Source organism: Zonotrichia albicollis, chromosome 1, assembly GCF_047830755.1.
Source record: "Zonotrichia albicollis isolate bZonAlb1 chromosome 1, bZonAlb1.hap1, whole genome shotgun sequence".
NCBI lineage: Eukaryota > Metazoa > Chordata > Aves > Passeriformes > Passerellidae > Zonotrichia > Zonotrichia albicollis.
In genome coordinates this window covers 21,271,011-21,294,272 of record NC_133819.1, presented here as the reverse complement: position 1 = coordinate 21,294,272, position 23,262 = coordinate 21,271,011, and the positions used below count along the sequence as shown (strand labels likewise).

Genomic DNA, 23,262 nt, shown 5'->3' with positions numbered 1-23,262 from the left:
AAAATACTCTCTTAATACTAAGATACTCTGATGTTAGTCTGCAATAAGGAACGGTCATGGTAATTCCAGAAGTTAGGAAATTACCTTTTGGTGTTGCCTTTTTCTCCCCCAAGATGCATTCAACTTTAAAGCTGACCTTTATTTATAAAATTTCTAAACCTGTGGTTCCTTTTCATCATCTCAGAGAAGCAGCAAACACGTCCAAGTAAACCAAACTTTAAATAATATATGATTCAAGGAAAAGATTTTATTTTAGGGCTAAGAAGTTGATAATAAATAAAGGAATATAATAATGTAATAACAGATGTTCTCATGCACTTAACACATACAGTAATGCTGGCTTACACTGCTGTTTGGACAAATTAAGAAGAGGTATTTGGCAATATTGTAAGTTTTGAATAGTTTAAAGATTATAGAACAAGAAATTTTGTTGTTTTTACATTTCCTTTATACAAATTCAAATAAATATTAATATATCTATGTTTTCATCAGATTTTCTGTTCACTTTTAACATGCCCAATAACTAAGCCACAGTAATATACAACTGCCAAGAAAGAGTATTTAAGAATTATACTTATTCCTAAAAATGTATCTTCTTTATGTCACATTGTGCAAGCTCTTTAGGTAAAATTAGATTTTAGGAAAAACTGCAGAAAATTTAAACTCATTAAAACATATCCAGTGCAAAGGCCAGTCTAGTCCACACATTATGGTACTGTAATGTAAGCCAATATCATTTAAATAATAAAACATGCCTATATGATTCTGAGAAAGCTGAATATGTTTTATGTTTGAAGATCTGACATCTAATATGCAGATTCTGCAATATCAGAATTTTTCAAATCTTCATGAGATGGCAAAATAATGGTAAGACTTTGTAAGTAGGCTTTTTGTTTTAGGATAACTCACATTAACAGTACTACAGTGGCCAAAAAAGACAAACTATTATAATAGAAATCAATCTGATTAAAAAATTAAATATTCCAATTAACACTGAAAAAGTGTTTGTAATCATTATTTACAATTCCTCAATGATACCAGTGTATAACTCCACGCAGTGAGCTGCAGTTTGGTGTTGCTCCTGGCCAGCTCAGTTCAGGGAAGGGGATCGGTCCGTGCTCCAGAGCAGCTCTATGTACGGCCACTTGGTCTGCAAGCAGCGCTTCACCGGGGTGTCGTCCGTCTGCAGCATGGGCTCCTCAAAGCCCATCACAACTGCTGTGCCCTCCACATACATCACCTGGCAAAGCAAACCCAACTCTGTCAGCCTGCTCAAGAAATGGCAGGGGAGACGATCATTTTCACCAGGCCAGGAGAGGACATGTTATGATACACATCTATTGGTGATATTTTTGCCTGACGTCCAAGAGAAATGATGAGGAGGATTCCATGGGTATCAGAAGGCTAACTAATAACTTTATTATACTATATTATTCTATACTATATTACACTACATCTAAACTGAATCTGCACAAGCACCCAATTGCAGCTGACAGTCCTGACACACACATGGATTCAAGTGGTCAATGAATCAAAACACTCCCACCAGAATCCAATTACCAATTCCCTTCAGGTAAACAATCTTCCACAATGCATTCCACTCGTGAACAACAAGAGGAGCAGCGAATGAGATAAGAATTGTTTTGATCATTCTTTTCTCTGCTTCTCTCAAGTTCAGAGAATGTGAATCCTGCACACATCAAATCTGTGAGGTTTTACATACTTCCTTTTTTAATGAAATGGAAGTATGAAATCAAAAAATCCTCATCTTTGAATGCTTCTTACATTTTGGGGTATGGAACCGCTGGAGATTTCATAGGGGTAATTTTAAGGACTTAATTACAAGCTATTCCAAATATTGAGTAGTATATTTTCTGGAAGAAGTCTTACTTAAGTCTTTCTTGCTCCTTATGTCTCTTAATGGCTTACAATCTTTTACTCTAAATTCTCCTTCAGGAACTCAGAAGCAGTCATTTTATGTCTGGTATACCCTTTTTTTCAAGAACACTGAAAATGGAACAGGTAATTTTTGCTTCCTCAGTAAATGGCTTAAAAAAGCCCCTAATTTTTTTATGCAAGCATGTACTACTAAAAACATTCACAAAAAATTCCTAACAACCTAATTTAGATGTTGAGTTACTTCTAGAAGTTGCACTATATGTGTGTTACATCTTCAGTGTCCCTTGCAGTTCAGACCCCCCCTTATGATAGGTAGGTGTGAGAAGTGCTCTTTTCAAAATGCAGAGTTTCAGAGATGTGGTCTGGCCAAGCAGTCCAGTATAGCTCAAATATGATTAGGAGCACAAAGAAGTTTCCAATTCCAAATACATAATTTTGCAAGAAAATAATCAAAATAATAGTTTTATAAAAAGTCTGCTTCAAGGTAGAGTATTTTGCCTTTAACTATATTCAGTTTTGCTTTGTGACTTTATTAGGGCTTATTGTAAATCTTACCTTTTCATTATAATTAGATTGCTTCAGTCCATTGTAATGGTAAACAGTGAATGACTCTGAAACCCTGGAGTCCTAATAGAAAGAAGACAGTTAATTTCATGTGGCATCCATTGTGCCTTGATTCTCTTCTCTTTACAACTAGACAGATGTGTTCAACCAGTAAGACTTGAGAAAACTGTTAAAAAGTGCCATTTCTTTTAGGTGACAAAATCTTCATTTCACCTTTCTTATCAGAAATAAAAACACAGTTCTCAGTAAATTAATGAGTAATGCCCCCAAGAGCAAGCCATGATTTTCTGTGTTCACCTGGACAATCTGAAGTACAACTTCAGCACTGACTATGGAGAAACCACCCTGATTTTTAATGTCAGACACCTTATGCAGTAGTCACATGCAAGTGTATTTATGATGGTTTGGACACCACAAAGTTTTTTACTAAGGACCAGATCCAATCTCCGCCCTCCCTCTGAGAGCTAAAAGCTCATATACTCCCATGCCTGTCTAACCACACTAATTTTGAAAACACTGGTTCTGCCAAGGTCCAACAGCAAAGCTACTGGCTCTGGAGATCTTTACCATTCCAGGTGTTTAAATGCTGTAGTCCTAAGAGGACTGAAAGCTTTGGATTCACTGAACCAGGAAACACAAATAAAGTGTAGTATCAGTTCTTTCATGCCTCCTGGACCAGGCTCCAAACAAAAGTTTATCCCTTTTTTGAGCACATGGAAGTAAAGGCTGGAATGAGAATAAATCTGCTCAGGTTACAGTACATCCAGCAGAATACAAAACCCTCATTCATTTTTCTGCTCTTGAATGATTCACAAACTCTATCTTTCTATGGGTCTCATAGCCATCCAGGCCATTCAGTGGAGGGAGGGTGGTGAAAAGGAAGGTAAGAGGTAACTCTGCTTACAGAAGTTGCTTCACAGAGATAAATAAAATTAAGCCTTCCTGGGATGGAAAGAGGACACATTCATTTCCCTGAGGAAGTAATGCTCACCCAGAAGGGAAAAAAATGCTGTTTCCCAGTTCCTGTGCAATGGAAGTTAAGAATTTTGTGCAGTTATTGTTTCCAAAAAAAAAAGAACTAGCATGGAATTCAGGAATCCCCCTCTCCAGGTGACTGCCCTAAGTAGTAAGGAGTCAGGCTGAATAGCTTTGAATAATTTTTTTAAGCTTTCAGAAGGAAAGCTGAGATACCTCTCTGCTTTTGAGATGGGAGTTGAGTACTTTTTAGGAGAGTTAAGAACAGGGGTTTGAATATTCTCAAAAAAGGAATTTAATCTGAATCTCTCGAGCCCTAGCTAGATGTTCAAATATTAACACCAGCAATTCCAACCATCACTGGTATCTGCTATTTCCTCACAGTGTTTGAAAGAAAGACTTTCAAAGATATTCATCATAATTTCTGCAGAATTTCACTTTCAGAAAGAATTCTGAGCAAGGTGTCAGTATGGGTAAGGGCTACTGCTACCTGATGCACAGAGTACAGACAGATTGATCAAATGGATACTGGCAGGTTCCAGTCCATAACATGCTGATTGCTCAAACAGCACCCATAAGGCAGTAACAATTCCCATGTTTTTTACTGGAGCCAGTGAAGGTTTAACAGGACAGGAAAAACTGAGTGGTGGGGAATCACATGTAGCAGGGAATTAGCACTTGACAGACAGGCATTGACTCAGGGGCTCCAGCTTTAACAGGAGGCAGAGTTCCACCACCAAGGTGACCAAGGTAGGGTTCTGCCCATGATTGCACTGTGCTTTGTTCTCCAGCTTCCCTCCTTCAGTCAATGATGCCCTTATGACAGGCACGAGAGGCAGCAGCCCCATACAATGGCTCTTTGCTCCTCCACCTCCCTATGGCCCATGGTACTGGACAGTTTAGGCACAGCCAATTATGGAGGATGTTCTTTGGCATTCTGAACTTCATTCTAAGCATCTGGGGCCTAAAATGAAGCAGTGGAGCCTTCTAGATTTGCAAATGTAATGTAATTGTAAGAAATAAATGATATTCAATTGTACATATATTTCCACTTCTGTACAAACAAATGAAAGGAAGAAGAAACAGTTGGCAAAAATACAATGTGGATGTAATTCTAAAGGGCCAGAGAAAATGAGCACTAACTCCTCCTTCTCTTTCCTCCAGATGATGAAAGCCTCTGGATGATATGATATATTCAGTCCCTACCATCTTTGGCAGTGCATTTCCAGTGTCTTCTGACTGACCAGAATGTTTCATAGTACAGAACATTATACCCAGTGCTGCACAATCCTAACAAAAAGAATCTTGCTGAAGGGACTTAAACCCATGTTTCACTTTCCCTTGATTGTAAAAATTAAGCCACATAGTTTTAGTGACATATTAAGTTAAAAGCCTTTAAAGAAGTACTCCTCTCAGCCCTTCTTCTTCCACCAGCCTATTCTCCTACCCCAGGTAAACCTGCTCTTTTCTGCCAATACAAGCATGTGCATGGCCATGGAACAAGCCCTACACACATGCAAATAGAGCTCTTACCCAGACCAGCTTCCTGTTCTGGTTTACCACAAATCTGTTTAAAGAGGTTCCTGGTGGCAGGGAGGCAGTGTGAGAGCAGGAAAATGTGATCCAAGGCAAAGGGGAAAGAGGACAGCAGTGCTAAGTTAACACCTGCCTCTCAGTAGTGGTGCAGTCTTCAAGAATATATGCAACAGACAGAGTTTGAAAATAATTTTCCAGTACCCTAACTTCCACGTAAGTTAAATCTAAGTCCATCATGAATTTTTTGTTAAACTGTCAAAAATTTTAATTATCAAGAAATGTACATAAAAATAGTCCTAAATATGTTTGCAACCTTTTCCCATTTGCAAGCAACCTTTTTAATACTGATAAAACCAGTATGGCCATTTATTTTCAGAAAAACCAAACTCAGAAGAACTTTCTGAGTAAGGAAACAATTCAATGTCATACTCAAAATGATTATATATTTCCTGAAGTTAAATTTAGAACAATAGAGTTTCCTTCCAGTCTAAAGGTGACAAATCATGGATGTGTTATAGAAAACAGAAGTCTACCTTTTGTGGTGGAATACAGAAGTTATAGAAAACAGAAGTCTACCTTTTGTGGTGGAATACAAAAGTTATCTGATGATCAGCTGAGCTGAATGAATGCAATACTTATTAAAATTTACTCTTGTGATATTCATGGAAGTTTTCAACGAATCTCAAAGCCAAACAGAATAGACAATGCTCTGCAGCAATGAATATATATTGATTACCTGCTCAGGGAAAAATTCTTGCAGAAAGGGACCCAGTAGTATGATGCCCAGTCCTTCTGGGTCTAATTTGGTCTTCATGAGGTTTACACTAAGATAAAAACATTGAATATAAAAGTATGAGTAAGACACTTTTATTCTTGCATGACTAAGTTATGCTGCGCTACCACAGTACTGACTGCCAAGTATAGCAATACTATTCTATTTTTAATCTTAAGTGACAACTGCACCAGAATGGCATGCAAGTTGCCAAAACATGGTTATTTTTAAGTAAAAGTAATCTGTTATTTTAAATTAAATAAGTGATAATTCTGAGGGACCACCATATTTGGTAAAATAATTTGAAAGCCGTATAATCTAAAACCAGGTTTACAGCCCAAAAGGCATTTTGCTGTCTTGTAAGCATTCTTTAAAGATACAAAACCCAGCCATCTTTGAAATATAGCTCTGTCACTGCCAAACAACCTGTTTTTAAACAGAGATTTGAAAACCTTCCAAGATTTTCTAAGTACACTGAAATAAAATTAAATTTAACAGATACATTTCTTATTTACATCACATACTCGGTATTAAAGAAGCCAGAACCAACAAACAATGGAAATACTAACAATACTAATCTGGAAGCCTTACTGCATGACTACAGCCTAATTTCAGGTCACTGCAAAGGAAGGTCAGTTGTAAGACTATATATCTATTAAAGCAGTATATTTCTACAGGCAGCAGATTGGATCTATTGCATCTACCCAGCCCTGTGCTCCAGTTACAAGCTGTACCGTCCACAGGAACGTCCTCATTGGGTCAAACCAAAGAGCGCCTGGCCCAGAATCCTGCTCCTGCCACTGCTCAGTAGTGGGTGCTCACCACAGAGAACAACAGGGCACACACACATCCTGAGTTTGTTTACCCTCCCCACTTCCAGCAGTCTGCTGCTCAAAGACATCTTCAGTGACAGGCAGTATCTAAAACACAAAGATATATATTTTTCTTTCCATGCATGTGCCTAAATGGCTTTGAATCCATCTACATTGCTGGCTCTTAATAAACTCCACTCAAAAAATACAAATTAGACTATGGGTTCTGGGAATAAGTGTCTTCTCTGTTTTGAACCTGTCACCTAATTCAGTTTGATGTCACCTCATTTTTGTATTGTGTGAAGCAATTAATTCCCTATTTACTGTGTTAGTGGTTATCTATCTTTTTCAGGTCAAACAGTTCTAACCTAGCTTTTCCTTGCACTAATGGCATTCTGGATCTTTAATTAGCCCTGTTGGTAGCTTTCTATAATATTCTTTTCCCAAGAAGGAGTGAAACATCAGGCATTTATACAATGACATAACTCCTATGAATCCCACTCCATGTGTCTGGCTATCACTATGAGTTTAAATTTCAAGATCTGTTTCCTGACCAGTAATATCTAGTCCACAAACCCACAGTGTGAAATCAGCATTGCTTTATCCCCTGAGCAACCAATCTACATTTACTTTATTGACACTTCTCTGTTCCCATATCCTCTAGTAACTTCTGCCGCTCTTACACACTTTTTTTTAACATCTCAAACACATTTTTATCAGCAACAGTCATACAAATCCCTACTGTCAAATCCTGCTGATAAAATAACAAAATTCATATGGTTAATACAAATTCCTGTAAAATCCCTTTAATTATCTCCCTCTATTAAGAAAAAGTGACATTTTTATTCCTTGATCAATTCTTTATCTATGAAAAATGTTCCTTCCTATTCCATGTTTACACATGAAACATTTACATGTGAATTTTCTCTAGACGGGCCTTCAAATCTTTTCTAAATCCTGTTGTTCATTTGTCACCTTTCTCATTCCTGTACTCTTTGGTACCAGCACAGTTCACAGTGGCAGGTAACTTAAAAGAGTTCAGCAATGTCAGTCTGATGTTTCTTCAGGACTTTGCATTGTTTTACTTCTTTTGACACTTCAGAATGTTAGTTACTCTGACCACCCATCCAAAGGCTTAAGTGTGGAACCACTCTTTGATCTTCTCCAGTGATGAGGAGAACTGCCCCCTACCATCTTCTCCGGTGAATATGAAGAACTCACTGCACTTTTCCAATTGACTTTGAATACTTTTAAAACATTGAGAATCATCTATCAGAACTACAAACCACTTGCAGGCCCCTTGGCACTGATGGGCTCAGAAGAATACTATTAGTTTTTGTTTTATAACTTTACTTATTAGTCTACAGATTTTAACTCTGCTTTATATTGTATTTACATTTAACATTCCATAAATCCAGATTCTTCCAATTTTTTTAGTGTACACACTACCATTTCCTTTCAGAAGCCACATTTTCTCATAGATGTCTCTTTTACTACTTAGACCTTTAACCAACACCCAGGTCTCTTTTGTTGGGGACTGTGAGCAGAAGGTGTAGTTTCCAAGGTTTTTTTGGTTGTTGCACAAAAGCATTTTGTCTTTTTGGCTACCACTTATGTTTCTTCATCTTTATTCCTTTCTTGGTCCTAACATAGAACTAGTAGTAAGTTATTTGAATTCTTTTTGTTTCTCCCTTAACACATAAAGGATGTATTATGCAAATCTGAAGAGAGTGGCTTCATTAATGTCCTTGGGAGAAGAATTTTAAAATTCATAAAACTGAATGTGGTATCCTACAAACAATGCTAATTTATTATTTTTTTAAAAAATCTTTACTTAAGTGAAACCACAACTGAGAACCTGTGAGATATTGGACTTCAATCCTTCTATTCCTCATTCTCACTGCTCTCAAAGTAGAAAATTTTGGCTATGTCAGTGGCTGCTTGAAACTTGCCCAAATTCTTGAAATGCTGCAGCAGAGTTGCAAAAACATTGTGTTTGCAAACAGAACCATAACAGATTATTTTAAAAATGTACTTAAAATTATGTAATAAAATTAAAGCAAGGTATGTACTCAGTAAAGAAATACAAGAACTGTTTAAAAATACAGCACCATGTAAGTTTTTAAATATAGCCACTGTACAAAATTCCATCAGTTAAGCAGGAGGGTAGATTTAATAAACTTGGATTGTGCTGTGTTTCAAGTGAGGTTTTTTACTTCAGCAGATCATTAACACCTTTCACTGTTACTGGTACCACAGCAGAGCTACTGAAATTGTGATTGTGTTTCAGTCTCCTCAGTGCAAAGCTTGGCACCTGAACTCAAGAGATTCCCAGTGTTGGGGCAATGACCTTTGTACTGCTATTGCTGAGAAGTGTGTGGGAACGAAAGCCTCCACTACTGGTCAAATAGAGAGCATCAAATGTTTTAAGCAAGGTAAATCTACATTGACAGTGCCCTGAAGGGCATCAAATGGTTTTTAGAAACAGGCAAAAAAAATGAGACAGGTGTGTTCTCAGATACATTTACTAAAACACTAAAAAATTTTACCAGAAACACATGCAATGACACTCAGTACTGGCTAAGTCACCTTGCTAATTCATGTCTTCTCTATAGTTTTGCCCTCTACAGTTCTAAAATTCTAATCAGGTCTGATCTTTATACATTCTGAGATTCTGAGAAACTTAAAGCCTTGGATTAGATAATCAAAAAAATTTAAATAATACATTTGGAGGCAAGGCCTTTAATTTTACTTAAGAACAAACAAACAAAAAACAAGCAAAAAAGCCTGTATGGAGTTTGAAATACATTATTTATACTTGTGTTCCACACCAAAAAGACAGAATATCTAGAGCCCAAACAGAGTAGGTTCTCAAGATAATAGCAATAGGCACATAATTATTTAAGAGGAGATGATTTAAGACTGCATATTCCATGTTTTGATCATGGCTTTTCAATACAGCAGGTCTTCTGACTGGCTCTTTGTACATCAATTTATATTTTATATGCTATGCAAATAAAATACGACAGGGCTATGCCCCAAATGCCCTGAGAGACAAACAACCAAATGGAAAAAACACTGAATGAAGAGAGAATTTTTCTGCAGAGACAGTAGAACAAAAAATTGAGAAAGTAGAACAAAAAGGTGAAAGTCATCTTCTCAGACCTATTAAACACTGGCTTTGTTTCTTTCCTCCCTTTAAAAAAATGTCTTTTGCAAATTTCACCACTTATTGTTATAATATGAATGTGAGCCTTTTGTCTTGCATTTTCTTTTGGTTTGGGTATCTCTTTATTTCAATTTTTACTCCTCCAGAGAACAACTCAGTAAACTTCATCATAAATTACACTATAAACATTGGAAAGGACACAAAATAGGTTCAACCACATTTCAGATGGCTCTGGTGAGTAAACTCACAGTCTCCACAGTCATTCCAGTTTTGACCCAACTGAACTAGACCAAATGTTTACAAGAGAGCAGAAGCAACTTTTGGAGCAGTAAAAAAGTACATGTGCTTGGCTCTCCTTTCTGGGTTAAGCATTCAGTCACAAAACACGGTAAGTTTTGACACTGAGGGTTAACTGCTGTCACTTAATATTAGTTTTATCTGTTCATATTAGAGCTAAAACATTTAACTCCAACCCTGGGAATCAATGTGTTGTTTCTGAAAATAAATGGCAATTACAAGCACTACTAGGTCCTGAGTGCTGGTGGAAACAAAACTGTAACTGAGGCAGTTTCAGCTTCCAACTCAGCAGAAAGATCCAGTGGTAATCCAGACTTCCCTCTGAATACCTCGACTGTTTAGCTCTTCTGACACACCATTTCACCTACATTAATATACAAAAATATAATCCTGTCTCCTGAATACATAGTAATGCATAGGTTTGAAGGTTTTTTTTCTTCTAGTTATTACTACCAAAGATAGAGACATTTTAATTTCAATTCCTTCCCTTAAATTTCAAGCTTAACATTTGAAAATAATACTCTGTGCCCAGAATGAAAAAAACCCAAACTAGGAAAAAAAATCCACAACCAAAACCAATCCAAAATTTTTATACATATGTGGTAAATGGAATCAAGAAAAAAAAAGCCTTAAATGATGATTAATGTCATTAACTGATACTTCTGTAGTATTTAAATTTTATTATACTTACTATTCAGGATCTGAAACAAGGTCCAGAGCCTTCATTACATCTTCTAGCAGTGTGTCAGGTATAAACCCATTATCTGAAGAAGTAGCAAAGTTTCTTGTGAGAAAAAGAAACAAAATGCTTTCCAGCACAAATCTCACTTAAAAATACAAACATATCTTTACATGTAAAATTTGCAAGCAAATTTTGGGGTTCTAGAAGGAAAGGAGTTATCAAATGCTTTTCTGGCACTTAAAAAAAATAAAAATAAAAGTGCAATACAGAAACTGGATTTATTACTCATAAACTTTGAATTCTTAGCAAGTATTAAGCATCTACCTTTGTATAGAGTTCTCCATGACATACCTTGGGATAACAACTGCACCATTTTTCCCTTTTGATCAGTTAAAATAGTACCTGAATGCTAGACATCCTCTGTTTTCCAAAACATAAGAAAATTTCCATGTATGCTGCATACACTCAAGAACAAAATCTCATGAAGAATGAATCATATCAGATCAGTTGTTTAATGAAAATTTAATATAGGAGAAATAAATTTTATTTAAGCTTTATGTTAACTACAAAGAACGTAACAAGGTTAAAAAATGTCTCTTTTAAAAACTCTACTTCCTATTGCACAAATTCCCTTACTGCAGAATTCTCCAGTAATTTCTTCATAGAATTATGGAATGTTTTGGGTGAGGAGGGACCTGAAAGATCACCTAGTTCCAACCTGCCTGTTGTGGGCAGGGAGACTTTCCAGTAGACCAGGGAGCTCAATGTCATTTGTAGATTGACTCCTGCACTGAAAATTTCTTAAGGACCAGACATTTCATTCCTCTCTTAATGACTACATTTCTGCTAAAAAAATCTTATTTTAGCACAAAGTACAGCCCTTACCCTCAGGGTCATATGTCTGGAAAACTCTTCTTGCTTGTTCTGAAGGTGCCTCAGGAGCAACAAGGGCCATGTCCTATGGAGGTGGAAAAAAAAAAACCCACAAAGAAAACTTACAAAACATTCTTATTCAGATACAGATTACTGAGAAAATATTTAGCCATACTACACCCAGTTGGAACCTAAATTAATGAAAATTTCAATACAACAGAAGAAAAGTTATTCGGCAATTTTGCTGATAGTGACATAAAACAATCAAGAAGTATGATAAATATTATTCCACCAACTTCTACACAAATTTTATGCAAGTCCTATCATGCAGATGTTGTAGCACAAAAGCTAATTGGAAACTACAATTCCAATCATTTGTACTCAAGAGATCCAAGAGGGAAACTGCAGAGGAGGAAATAATTTGAAAGGAGTCTCTTTGTCCTGCTCATCTCTCCTGATGAGAACAACTTGAAATTTGCTTGCTTTACATACTGGAAAAAAAAAGCTAGATTTTTATATTAATTCAGTATCACAATAATGCAATTTGAAAAATCCATAAAAATGACTTAATATAAATAAATCCACTGTTTAATGAAAAGATTTCTACTGATTTTATAAATGAATGATAACTAGAATATTTAAAGAAAACCAATATTTTAACAATGTATCTTCATGTTTACATATGTTCTAAAATCCTTTAAAGTACTTTCAGATCAAAAAACCATGTTAGCACAATACAGTTGGTTTCAGGATGCCAAACAAAATATGAAGTTGTGCAGTTGTTGAGCACATACCCTGTCACTTATGTTATTATATAAGGCACATACATACACTATGAAATTTTGTAATATTTGACCAATTCTTAAATAATCTGGAATACAAAACAAACTAAGTAGGAATAGATTTCATTATCACAGTGTATTACAATAAATTAATGCAAATATTTCTCAGTTTAAAACCAATGATGCCATAGCACATAAAGCTTATTAACAACAAGATGATTAGTGATTTCAATATTCAGGATTTAACTCTGAAGAAGGGATATTTTAGTGCTAGTGTATTTTAAAAATCAGCAGTTCACAAAGCCTATGTAACAAGGGAGCACACTTAGAATTCCCAATGGTATGGAAGGATATAACCCAAAGTAACTTCCAGTGGCATAGACACAGAATTTCAAATGTAAACTACATAGTTCCACTCTGGTTTACAAGTATGCAGTTCCTTCCACACAATCTTAATGTAATCCAAGAATAAAGACAAGCATTTGCACTGTCCTCCCTACCCACAAATTATCTTGTTCATGCAGTACTGTCCACAATTTCATGTGACACAAAACAGATTCTTTAAAGCAAGTCTTCCACAACTGCCAACAAGTTTTTTCATAGTCCAATTTGCAAATAATGTGTACTTCTGTTAGCATTTTAATTTTCCATGTCCTTACTTTTTCAGTTTATGTATGTATACATGGGAAGAACTAAGAGATGAAGTCACTAAATGCATTAGTCATACTAAAACTTCTCTCTCTTTTAAAGGAACTTTCAAATATGGTAAAACCTCCATATTGTTACATCTTAATATTTTTTATTCACTAAATGTCATGTACTGATGTTCTAAGCAAGTAACTTCAGATGGAAACAGAAAAGTCTGTTTCAGAGTCAGATGACCAAAAACCCAACCTCTCTTACCTGTAAAATAATTCGAACTTTTCACTGAGATTGCAAATGCAAGCTCCTTTACATACAAATCCCACACAACCTCTCATCATGTCATTAATTTCCACTATGCAGATAACTTTAAAAACTCCAATTAGTCCATATATTTGTACTGGGGGGAAAAAATACCATAGGTCCCTCATGCAATAAAGCTGAACATGTGATAAACATCTAACAAAAACATATTTCAGCTGCCCAAGCTGATATTTCACCATATGTGCCAAAATAGATTCCCCACCCCAGCCTTATGAATTGTATTTTGATGTAACCCATGCAGTGAAAGTTCCATATAAGGGAATCTCATAAACAGTTAATTATAATAATTATTTTCAATACTAAGAACAACATGTCCCAAAAATCATGTTTCACTCATTGGCTCTTGTGATACACAAACAAGTCATTTATATTACTTTGAAAAGTTATTCTCATCAGTAGAACCAGTTATTTTAAGATCCCATGCTTAGCCTCAGAGGCAAAAAATATTCTTCATAAGTTATAATGAAAACATTCCCAAACTTTTCATTCTGCAAATCCAAAGCAGAACATAAAAGGCTAAGCCACACCAAAATCCAGGCTATGAATTTTTACAAAAATCACACCCTGAAAGATCCATTGCCCTGAAAAATGAAATCTGTTTGCATATGAAGTGCTTTATGGTTCTACACCATCACTACTGAGTGACATGTAGAAGAATTATATATTGTAATACTAACTTCCTTCTTAAAAAATTACCTAAAAACAATATAGAAACACTGATTATTTATCAATTTTTTAACTTGTTGTAACTTGTAATCACATCTGGAAAACCGGTTTATTCAATTCAGTCTTGTATTACAGAGAGAAGTGTGTATTTTTCAATGCTATAATCAGTGGCTTTCAAGGCATCAACTTTTCCAAAATGGCTTCCTAAGAAAACAAGGTTGATGGGATCTCTTAAAGTTATTCCCATCTCTCTAGCTGATTTCTGAATCCATTGCCCAATTTCAATTTTACAGGAGTCTCACAACAGACTGTTGAAACTGGATGCCAGGCAGAGCATCTCAGTGAGGAGTTGGTTCAAAAAGAAATTTGATTTTATGTGTCAGCAAGGTTCCTCTGGAGACTGTATTTTGAAAGAGAAAAGACACCTCACACAATCCTACTGATGTACTGTGTAACTGTATCATTATAATCTGGACACAGGTTTTTCACACACAACTGGAATGCATTTCAAATTGCATAGTGCTCTGAAATTACAATGTCCAACTTCAGATCCTCCTGTGGCTGCAATAATTCATTTGCAATCAATCTCTACATCCACTCTACGTACCCTGGAGCACACAGAGAATGTTCTTCAAAAGGTGAAGGGATCCTGCTACCAAAGCCAGAACTGAAATGCTTTTTATAGCCTGAGATATAACAACTCACTTAGCTAAGAGAGAACAGAATTAATTGAATGCAGCTTTATTTGGGGGCATGGAGCAGAAGTGCCATATGTATCTCCATGCATACAAATGAGTTTGTGTCCTAAAGGTATCAGGTAGTTTTACTTGTAGGGACTGGCTAGGAAGTGGACCAAAAATTAGAATTTAACACAGACTGGTATGAGTTGAAAAGCAGGAAATGCATCATCACTACAGTAGCAAAAAAGGTTCAAAGACTTAGAACGATACAAAAACCCAGTTGCTGACTCTCATTAAGATGAAGGCTCAACAGAATTTGGGCATTGCTTGAAATTAAATAGCAGCTTTTTTTGTAGGTTTTCCTAGGAGCTATTTATCAAACCAAGGAAAAGAGAGTCCTTAAGATCTAAAATGGGAGACCATTATTACCATCATACAAAGAACTGAACAGTTATGGAAAGGTCATTGATGTTTTCTCCTCTTAGGCACCACTGAGGAAGTATTGAGAGCACTGAAGTATGAAGTTACTGGCTCTAAAAATGCCAACATATCATCTACTGTCAATCTAGGCAGACTATTGCGAAGGGTCGGTCTGGAAAGGGACAGTTAAGAGAATTATGCCATGGTAACAATGCAAGTCAAATCCTAGAACACTTACCCATGAAGTCAGTCCTAAAGCATTTGATGTTATTTGGCATAAATTTAATTTAAAAGACTATTTTACATAGAGATGGCCAATGAAGACTAGTTCAAGACTCCCATTTGTGTTCAGGAACATCACCCACACCAGCAGCTTGCAGTGCCCTGCACAGCCTGCTTACCATGATTTTCTTGTGCTGGTCAATAGAATGTGCCATTGCTCTGCAGCACACTATCTTCCACAAGAGAAAGCATCAAAAATGCCAAACAACTGGAACATACCCAAACAATACTTGAAGGAGTACAAGGTTTTTCCCACTTTAGAGATGTACATGGAAAAACTGAAGGAAAGGTTCTAGACTTTTCTGTCACTATACAAGAGCTCTGTGGCCACAACTATTTCCACTTCAGAATGGCAGTTGTCAAAGATCATATACTGTATCCTCCTAAGACTTGAAGAGGGGCTATGAGTCTATCTGGGATGCAGAAAATGCCAAAAGAAAATACTTTCCTTTAATAAGAATAGAGGAAAAAGACACAAAAGGAAGAATGCCACACCCAAAGTAGCAGAATTCTTATCAGTGGTCAGAAAATAAAATACAGGCCTTGTAGTTTAGACCAGGAAAGGACAACAGATAATCTGAAAGTGTTCATCTAGGGATAGTGGTGGTGCTGGGGGAGGAACATTCATGACAAGCAATTTGCTACAATAAGGTGGTTAGAAGGAAGCAAACTGGCTCTAGCTGTACACTGCCTTGCAAAGGTGAAACAGCTGCATTTACTCTACAGTACCTGCAGTGCCTTGCTGAGGACAGAAACAAGCTCTCAACAGGGAAGAAAGAAAAGCTACATAGGGACTACTTCAAACTCTTTTTCATCTTCACCCATAGTACCAGACAGAAAAGAGAGCCTACTTGATCCCAGGGTGGGGTGAGGCTGTGGAAGAAAAGCGAACACAAACCAAAGAAAAAGAACTAGCGACAGAAATCCAAGGAGCCTGTCAGCCTATTCGTCGGGAAAGTGCGGCTTCCAACATACACTCAAGTAAGTTATAGAAACCACAATATATCCTCCATCCCTTTGAGAGAGGGTGGTTTAATAAAACAGCCAACAAAAAAGCCAGTGTTGCAGTTTTTAAAAATAAGAGAAATTCAAAAGTACAGCAAATACCTATTTACAGTTCCATTGCCACAGATGTTGGTGGTTTAGTTTAAACCATCACAAGAAGGTAACAATTCACATGGTGACTTGTTAAAACATAAGAGCTTCTTGAACATGCTCCTTGCTTTCACAGACAGGTTATAAGAGATTACTGTAAACCAATAAGGATTCGGTATATAGTATTTTTCTTATTCAGTTACTAGCTTGTTTTGCTCTTTTCTTATTCAGTTACTAGTTTGTTTTGCTCATCAACACAAAATGTCTTTGTTTTGAAAGTAAAAATACATTACTGGAATTATAGATCAAGAGTCAGCAAATTTGAGTTTACTGGAATTCTTCTCTAATAACTAAATTACATACTGCTCTCCAGTCAAAAGCTTGATCTGCAAGGGCAGCTTTTCAAATTATATTCACATAGCTTTTTTTTTTTGCTGGAAGACAGAATACAATGCTATATAAACATGAAACTTTGTTCTTAAGAGGAATCAAGTTGGAAGTGGACAAATTCTATGTTCTATGACTTCCAAAACCTCCATAATATAATGCATTCAAGATGAACTTTAGCTTCTATTATTATGCTACCATTTTCTACGTAAAAAAAATAATATCTAGTGTCACATACTATTTCTACATCTAGTACTATTTCAGCCTATAGACATGAGCTGATTGCTACACAACACAGTGGTGAGTATTAACAAATTACTAATTTTATTTGGGAATTAACAATAAGGAGATGGAAAATGAACATGTATGACAGGAACACTTGATAGCAAAGTTTAAAACAGTGAAAATGGACTGCAGAAATTTAAATCTTTCCAATACAGTTCTAACAATACTGAAAGCTGCACTTAATGTTGGAAACCAGCCTACAGTATTCAGTTTCCCACTTAAACCATATAATTCTCTCTTGGGATGACGAAAACGCTCTGACTTGCTTCAACCCAGAATGATGAAATGCTTTTTGAAAACAGACAGGATTAATTATTTTATAACTCAAATATGCCAAGTGTTTCTAAAGGACAATTCTTCGCCTGGTTCATTAATCTAACAGAAACATTTTATATCTTTTCAAGTGAAATGTACAAGCTTTGTGAAACAATGAAAAAAACTATAATAATAATGGCACGTGATCCACTGTAATTTAGTATTGGTAAGTAGTATTTCAGAAAATCTTTATATGCACATGTTGCTACATGTACTGAGAAAATACTAAATATTCAAAAACATCACAGTTTCATATATTATAAAAGCAGTATTGCCATTTATGTTCATATTTGAAGTATATTATTTCAGGTAGCTAACTCTAACAGCAGCAGAATAAAGCAATTAGCTTCTATAAAGCCAATTATTTTATTCTTTTATTAATACAAAACACATGATTTTTTTCATTACAGCTATATTATATAGTAAAGCCCATCTCACTTCACTCCAACTGCATGAGCTTTCCTAACTGCACATGGGCAGTGACTGAATTTCTTCCCTAAATACACCTGAAATGCTTCAATATTTTCATACCACAGTCTCTGACAACTTTGGCACCTCTCTGTAACAGATATTTTTAAAGTACACATATAAGATACCGTAAACTGTCAACTGGTAGAAGAAAATGGCATTGGACTCCTTGTAACACACAAAGAAAACAGATTTCATAAGCTTCTTATATAAAAAAAACTAACACTGGGAAAAATGTACTTAAATGTCTAAATGAGGTTGGTACATGAGGTAGCTATGAGGTTGAGTTTTAGAAACAAGAGAATATGTTATTCACATAGCTAATCACATGTAACTTCCTATGTGAGAGGAGAAAAACAGAAAATGAAGGCAATAGCTGAAGTATCCCTAAATGTGCTTCACCTTTGCTAGGAGTTCAAAGGTCCCTCTTCCACAGACAATTCCTGTCTCTGCCTTTTCTCTGTATCCTTCCACATTTAGACTTTCAATTCATTCATATTCATACCCTAAGCTGAAAGTAACGCTGCCTTATCAAAAGATGTCAAAGATGTTATTTTTATTTTGCATCCAACAAAGCTGTTATTGCTATAAAACAAGTAAATAAAGGGATAAAAAAACTTATTTTTCAATGCTTTTTAAAAAGTGGTTAGAAATTGCTAAAGATCTTTGTACTTGACAGTACTTGGATCAAATCTGATGCTGTACATGGATTCACCCTATGGTCCTGGAGATTCCACAGCTGTCACATGTATTAAGGTTTTGTGGATCAAACAACAGCTACAACACAGATTTCAACCAGGTTCCTGCCATTTTTAAAATGACCCAAAGTCTCCTGATAGAAATTCTCCACACAAATTCAGCCTGTCATGTCACAGTTTACTAGACAGTGTGCAAGTTTTCAAAAAGCAGAACTTGGCACAAAGTTTCAGAACAGGACCACAACAGTTCCTATTTTAAAGCCTATTCTTATTACTGAAGCATATGTTGGCATGCTGGGAGTCTCATTTTCTGTTTCTAGTTCCTGCATCTATCCCAGTAGGGTTTGGGAACATGGAAATAAGACAGGCTGAACAGAGAATAAAAGGACATGTAAGCCTCCACTTCCAAGGATACATGGTGCCCTGCTCAGAAAGAACATCTGGTCTTCACACATTCTGGAGAAAAAACATCCACAGAGACAAACGGCCACAAAATAATTTCCCTGTTGCTTTGCTCAAGAACACTTCACTTAAAAATATCTTTAATAGGCATTCACTAACTATATTTAAAACTTTGTTTCCTAAGTTCTGTAATACATAAACGACTTCAGGACATTTTCTCGGGAAGAAAAATTGTAAGGGGAAGAATGATTCCTCGGATTCCATCCAGAACATGTATTTATAACAAGGGAGCAAGGATTAACAGCCATTCACAGAGATCCATTTCCTCAAACAGAACACACAACAGGCAGATAATCAGTTCATAAGCTGAGCAACCACTCTGTCACATGGTGCATACTACATTCCCAATTCTTGGTATTCCCTGTATCACTATCTGATATAAAAAATATGCAGTTACTAGGCTACAATTAAAAGATAAAGTAAAAGGGAAGGTGCTTTGTAAAGCAAAGAATGGATGCTGTGAGCCTGACGCTATCAAGGTTTATGATTTCTACCTCTTACCTCATCTAAAGGTACATGGGGCATGTGGAGAAGTTGTTAATTTTATTTGCCTTCTCTTCATTGTATTACTATAGGCATATTAAATTCCATATTTTGGAAGACTGGTTTAACTTTTAGGGCTCTTAAAAAATTCTGTGTGGAAATGACTGCAAATTTCTCATTCAAAATTCAATTTCTGGAATGATTCCACAAAGATAACCCCTGATAAGGAATATACTAATTGCTATGACCTAACTGGGGCCTTCCAGTACCTGATGGGAACCTATAAAAAAGGTGGAAAGGGATTTTGAACAAGAGCATGTAGTGACAGGACAAGTAGAGATGGATTCAAACTGAAAGACAGTAGGTTTACATTAGATATTAGAAAGAAATTCTTTACTGTGAGGGTGGTAAGGCACCAGAACAGGTTGCCCAGACAAGATGTGGATGCCCCATCTCTGGAGGTATTCAAGAGCAGGCTAGATGGGGCTCTGAGCAACCTGGTCTAGTAGGTGTCCCTGCTCATGGCATGGGGGCTGGATCTTTAATGTCCCTTCCAGCCCAAACCATACCATGATGTGAAATATGTATCAGAAAAAAGGTGGTTCAAGATGGAAAAAATTTAAACCTAGAAGTGAATGAACTGCTAGGATATACTTCCCAATAAACTTAAAATATAAGGCCAAAAATTAAGCACTTGGGTGAACTAGAGAAGGTACATAAAAGCACAGATAATCAAATATACAGAACAATTCTGCACAAGAAAATACTCAATAGAGAGGGAACTGTCAGGCTGGTCTTTCTACTATAAAATTCATTTAGGATTGCTTATGAACTTATGAAATGCTGTGTTATTCAGAAAAACTTAAGTTCATTTAGCAATAGCATTTACATTACAAATCTTAAACCAACCAGTATAGTATATTCAATACTTTTTGGGAGCCCACAGTTCCCACACCCTCCATCAACATTAATTTTAAAAATTGTTCTCCTCGTGCAGAAAGGAGCTCTTAAATTAACAATAGGAATATTTGAAGAGTCAATGCTGATTTAGTCAGGCGAGGACTATTGTCAAAAACAGAACAGCATTTGCCTCCCTGGTCTGAAACAGCACACAGAAAATGGGAACCCTACTTTAGTCTAGAAATTATTTCTGTTGCTGTATCACACATCTATATCTTTTCCATTTAGGTGTTGTTGCGGTGTGTTGCAATGTCCTGTTTTACCTTCTCCCTTCCCCCTCGCCCCTCGCTGAGTGTGCCCTGTCAATCAGGCTAACATACCAGCAAGGCGTCATGTGATAGGTGTCCCTAGTCCCTTGAGACCCTGCCCCTTCACCTGGTTGGTGGCTCACCTGTCCCCTCCCCTTCCCCTGCCCTAAGCTTAAAATGTTAATGAGACCATGTGGCCTTCATTCTGTTAGCAGCAGTGGCCCGGTGCAGACATCTCTGTACCCATGGAATAAACATCTGGCAACCTTCTAGCAGAATCCACTCCCTTTCTCTCCACCATCGCCAGAAGCTCTCTCTCCTGAGGTAAACGAGTCCTGACAAGCCTGGACTTGCCCCGCTGCACTCTCCAGCAGCCAAGGTATCTCTGGGGTAAAACACCACAGTGCTGCCTTTGGCCCAGCAGCGAGGGTCAGAACTGGCCCAGGCACCATCTAACTGGTTATATTGGGACCATATTCCAATATATTGGCGTCCCTGGGTGGGCAAAGTGACTTTGCAGCCCTAGAACGGACTCGCAGTTCCTCAGAGAAGTTTCTGCCAGCCGTGCATCCAGCTGAAAGGAGCCTGGCTTCAAGACTCCCAGCTAGAGACTTTGGGAATACTCCCAGAAAAAGTTTCGTGGATTGTTCGGCGCCTTCTGGAAAGTCCAGCTTCATTGTGGTGAGCAGATTTTCCAGAGGAAGAAAAGGGGAGCCTCTCTTGCACCCAGAGAGAGGTCCTTTTCCGGTGGAGACCTGCCTGCCTGTACCCAGCCTACAGCTTCCATTTCACGTGAGTATCTCTGCTTTCGGTAGAGCAGAAGCTCTAAAACAGACTCTGCCGCGAGTTCTGTTCCTTTTTGCCTTTGCATTTTTGGCTGCGCAGCCCCACAGACGAGAATTCATAGCGTTCTAGTTTTAGCTTTCCTGCTGCGTGTTTCACTGTTTTTTAGAATTCGCGCCGGAGCGGGATTGCTCTCTGCCTTTTCCCCCCCCCGGCTCAGCAGCGTGCTCAGACACATGTTAGGAGACTCTCTTTCTCTTTGCAGGGGAGGGGGGGGCTCTCTTTCCACGTGGCCAGGGTATCTGCGGTGTCGGGAGTGCTCTCTGCACACGCGGCGGCGGGGGGGGCGTCCCGGTTTCGGCTTGCCACGTGGAGCGGCTGCTCCCTCTGCTCCGCGGGGGGATTGCATTCCACGGCGGGGGAGGCTTTGTTTCTGCCTCGGCTCGGCAGGGCGTGCCCTGCTGCTGCTGCCCGGGAATTTTAAAAGCAGTATATACAGCTGCATTGTGAAGCTTTTGTCTGCTCGTTATCGCTTTCTATCTGTGGTTTTTTTAGAAATTGGTAGCTGATTTTAGCTTTGTTTTTGGTCAGGCGGGATTAAGTACTTTGCTTTTTACATCTAACATGGGTTCCAAACTTAGCATTGTACAAAGGGGAGTGTATTATAATATTGTTAGCATTTTAGTCAAGAGTAATGTGAAATTCTCTAAAGGAAAATTGAAACAGTTTATAAGATGGCTTTTTCTGCAGTTCCCAAACATTTCCCCTGAAGAAATCCACAATATTCAATTCTGGGATAAAGTTGGGAATGAATTGATAACCTTAGGACAATCTGGCAAACCACCCTCAGCTAAATTTGTGTTCTGGAGTTTACAAATTCGAACAGCATTGCTCAAACAAAAGGAAATGGAGAAAAAGCCAAATGTAAAGCCATGTACCTCTGCTCTCCCTGTTCCTCCCTGCCCTAAAACCCCTAAACCTCTTTCCCCAAAATTTGGTATTTTAAGGGGGGAAACTCTTTGGGAAGTCGGCTCCCAGAGTGTGCAAGAATACCTGAGTTGTTTTGTTCACAAAGCCCTGGCCAGGCTGCGTGTCTTTCCCAACCCCCTGTATCCCCTCCTCTAAATCTCAGAGCACGTGTTAGCTTTTCGGAGAGCAGTGATGTCCAAAATGGCCCCCAGTCCCCAGGGGGTGCACAAGATGGTGGGTGCCATGTGGCATCTTCCCAAACCTGGTCTTCTTCTTCCCAAAATCCTCTTAAGCATTCCAAAATTCCATCCCATCCCCCTCTCCTCCTGTTTCTCGTGACACCTTCCCCCCTCCCCCCGCCTTTCCTGCAGTACCCTCAGCTCCGCCCCTCTACTCCTCCCAGGGGGCGTCTGCTGACGTGATGTCACCAGGTGACCCCGCCCCCTGTTCCCACGGTATCCCCGCCCCCTGCCAGCCCCTTGACCCCGCCCCCTGTTCCCACGTTATCCCCGCCCCTTGCCGGCTCCCTTTCCCCGCCCCCTCCCCGGGTTCCCACGGTGGGGACACACCCACTGCCTGTCCCCAAACCTGTAGCTGTGATCCCAATGCTTCTGATTCAAGGGATACAGAGCCGGGGACAGCAGACCCAATGCACAGTGCCATGTTGTCACTAGCTCCTGTTACGTTTCAGCCTGCAGCTCAAGCTGGAGCAGCCCCAACTGCTAATTGGAGTT

General features: G+C 37.9%; 1 protein-coding gene across 2 annotated transcripts in view; it reads right to left on the bottom strand.

Moving 5' to 3' along the window:
* Nucleotides 1-227: 227 nt before the first annotated feature.
* The window catches only part of MINDY3 (MINDY lysine 48 deubiquitinase 3), a 54,332-nt gene continuing 31,297 nt past the window's right edge, over nt 228-23,262 (bottom strand). For both annotated transcript variants that reach the window (XM_074535455.1, XM_074535465.1), the window contains exons 11-15: nt 11,592-11,664; nt 10,716-10,788; nt 5,711-5,798; nt 2,455-2,526; nt 228-1,240 (exon numbers count right to left, since the gene is read on the bottom strand). In XM_074535455.1, the coding sequence (XP_074391556.1) occupies nt 1,091-1,240; nt 2,455-2,526; nt 5,711-5,798; nt 10,716-10,788; nt 11,592-11,664 (456 nt within the window). In that variant the 3' untranslated portion in view covers nt 228-1,090. The remainder of the gene's footprint in view (nt 1,241-2,454; nt 2,527-5,710; nt 5,799-10,715; nt 10,789-11,591; nt 11,665-23,262) is intronic.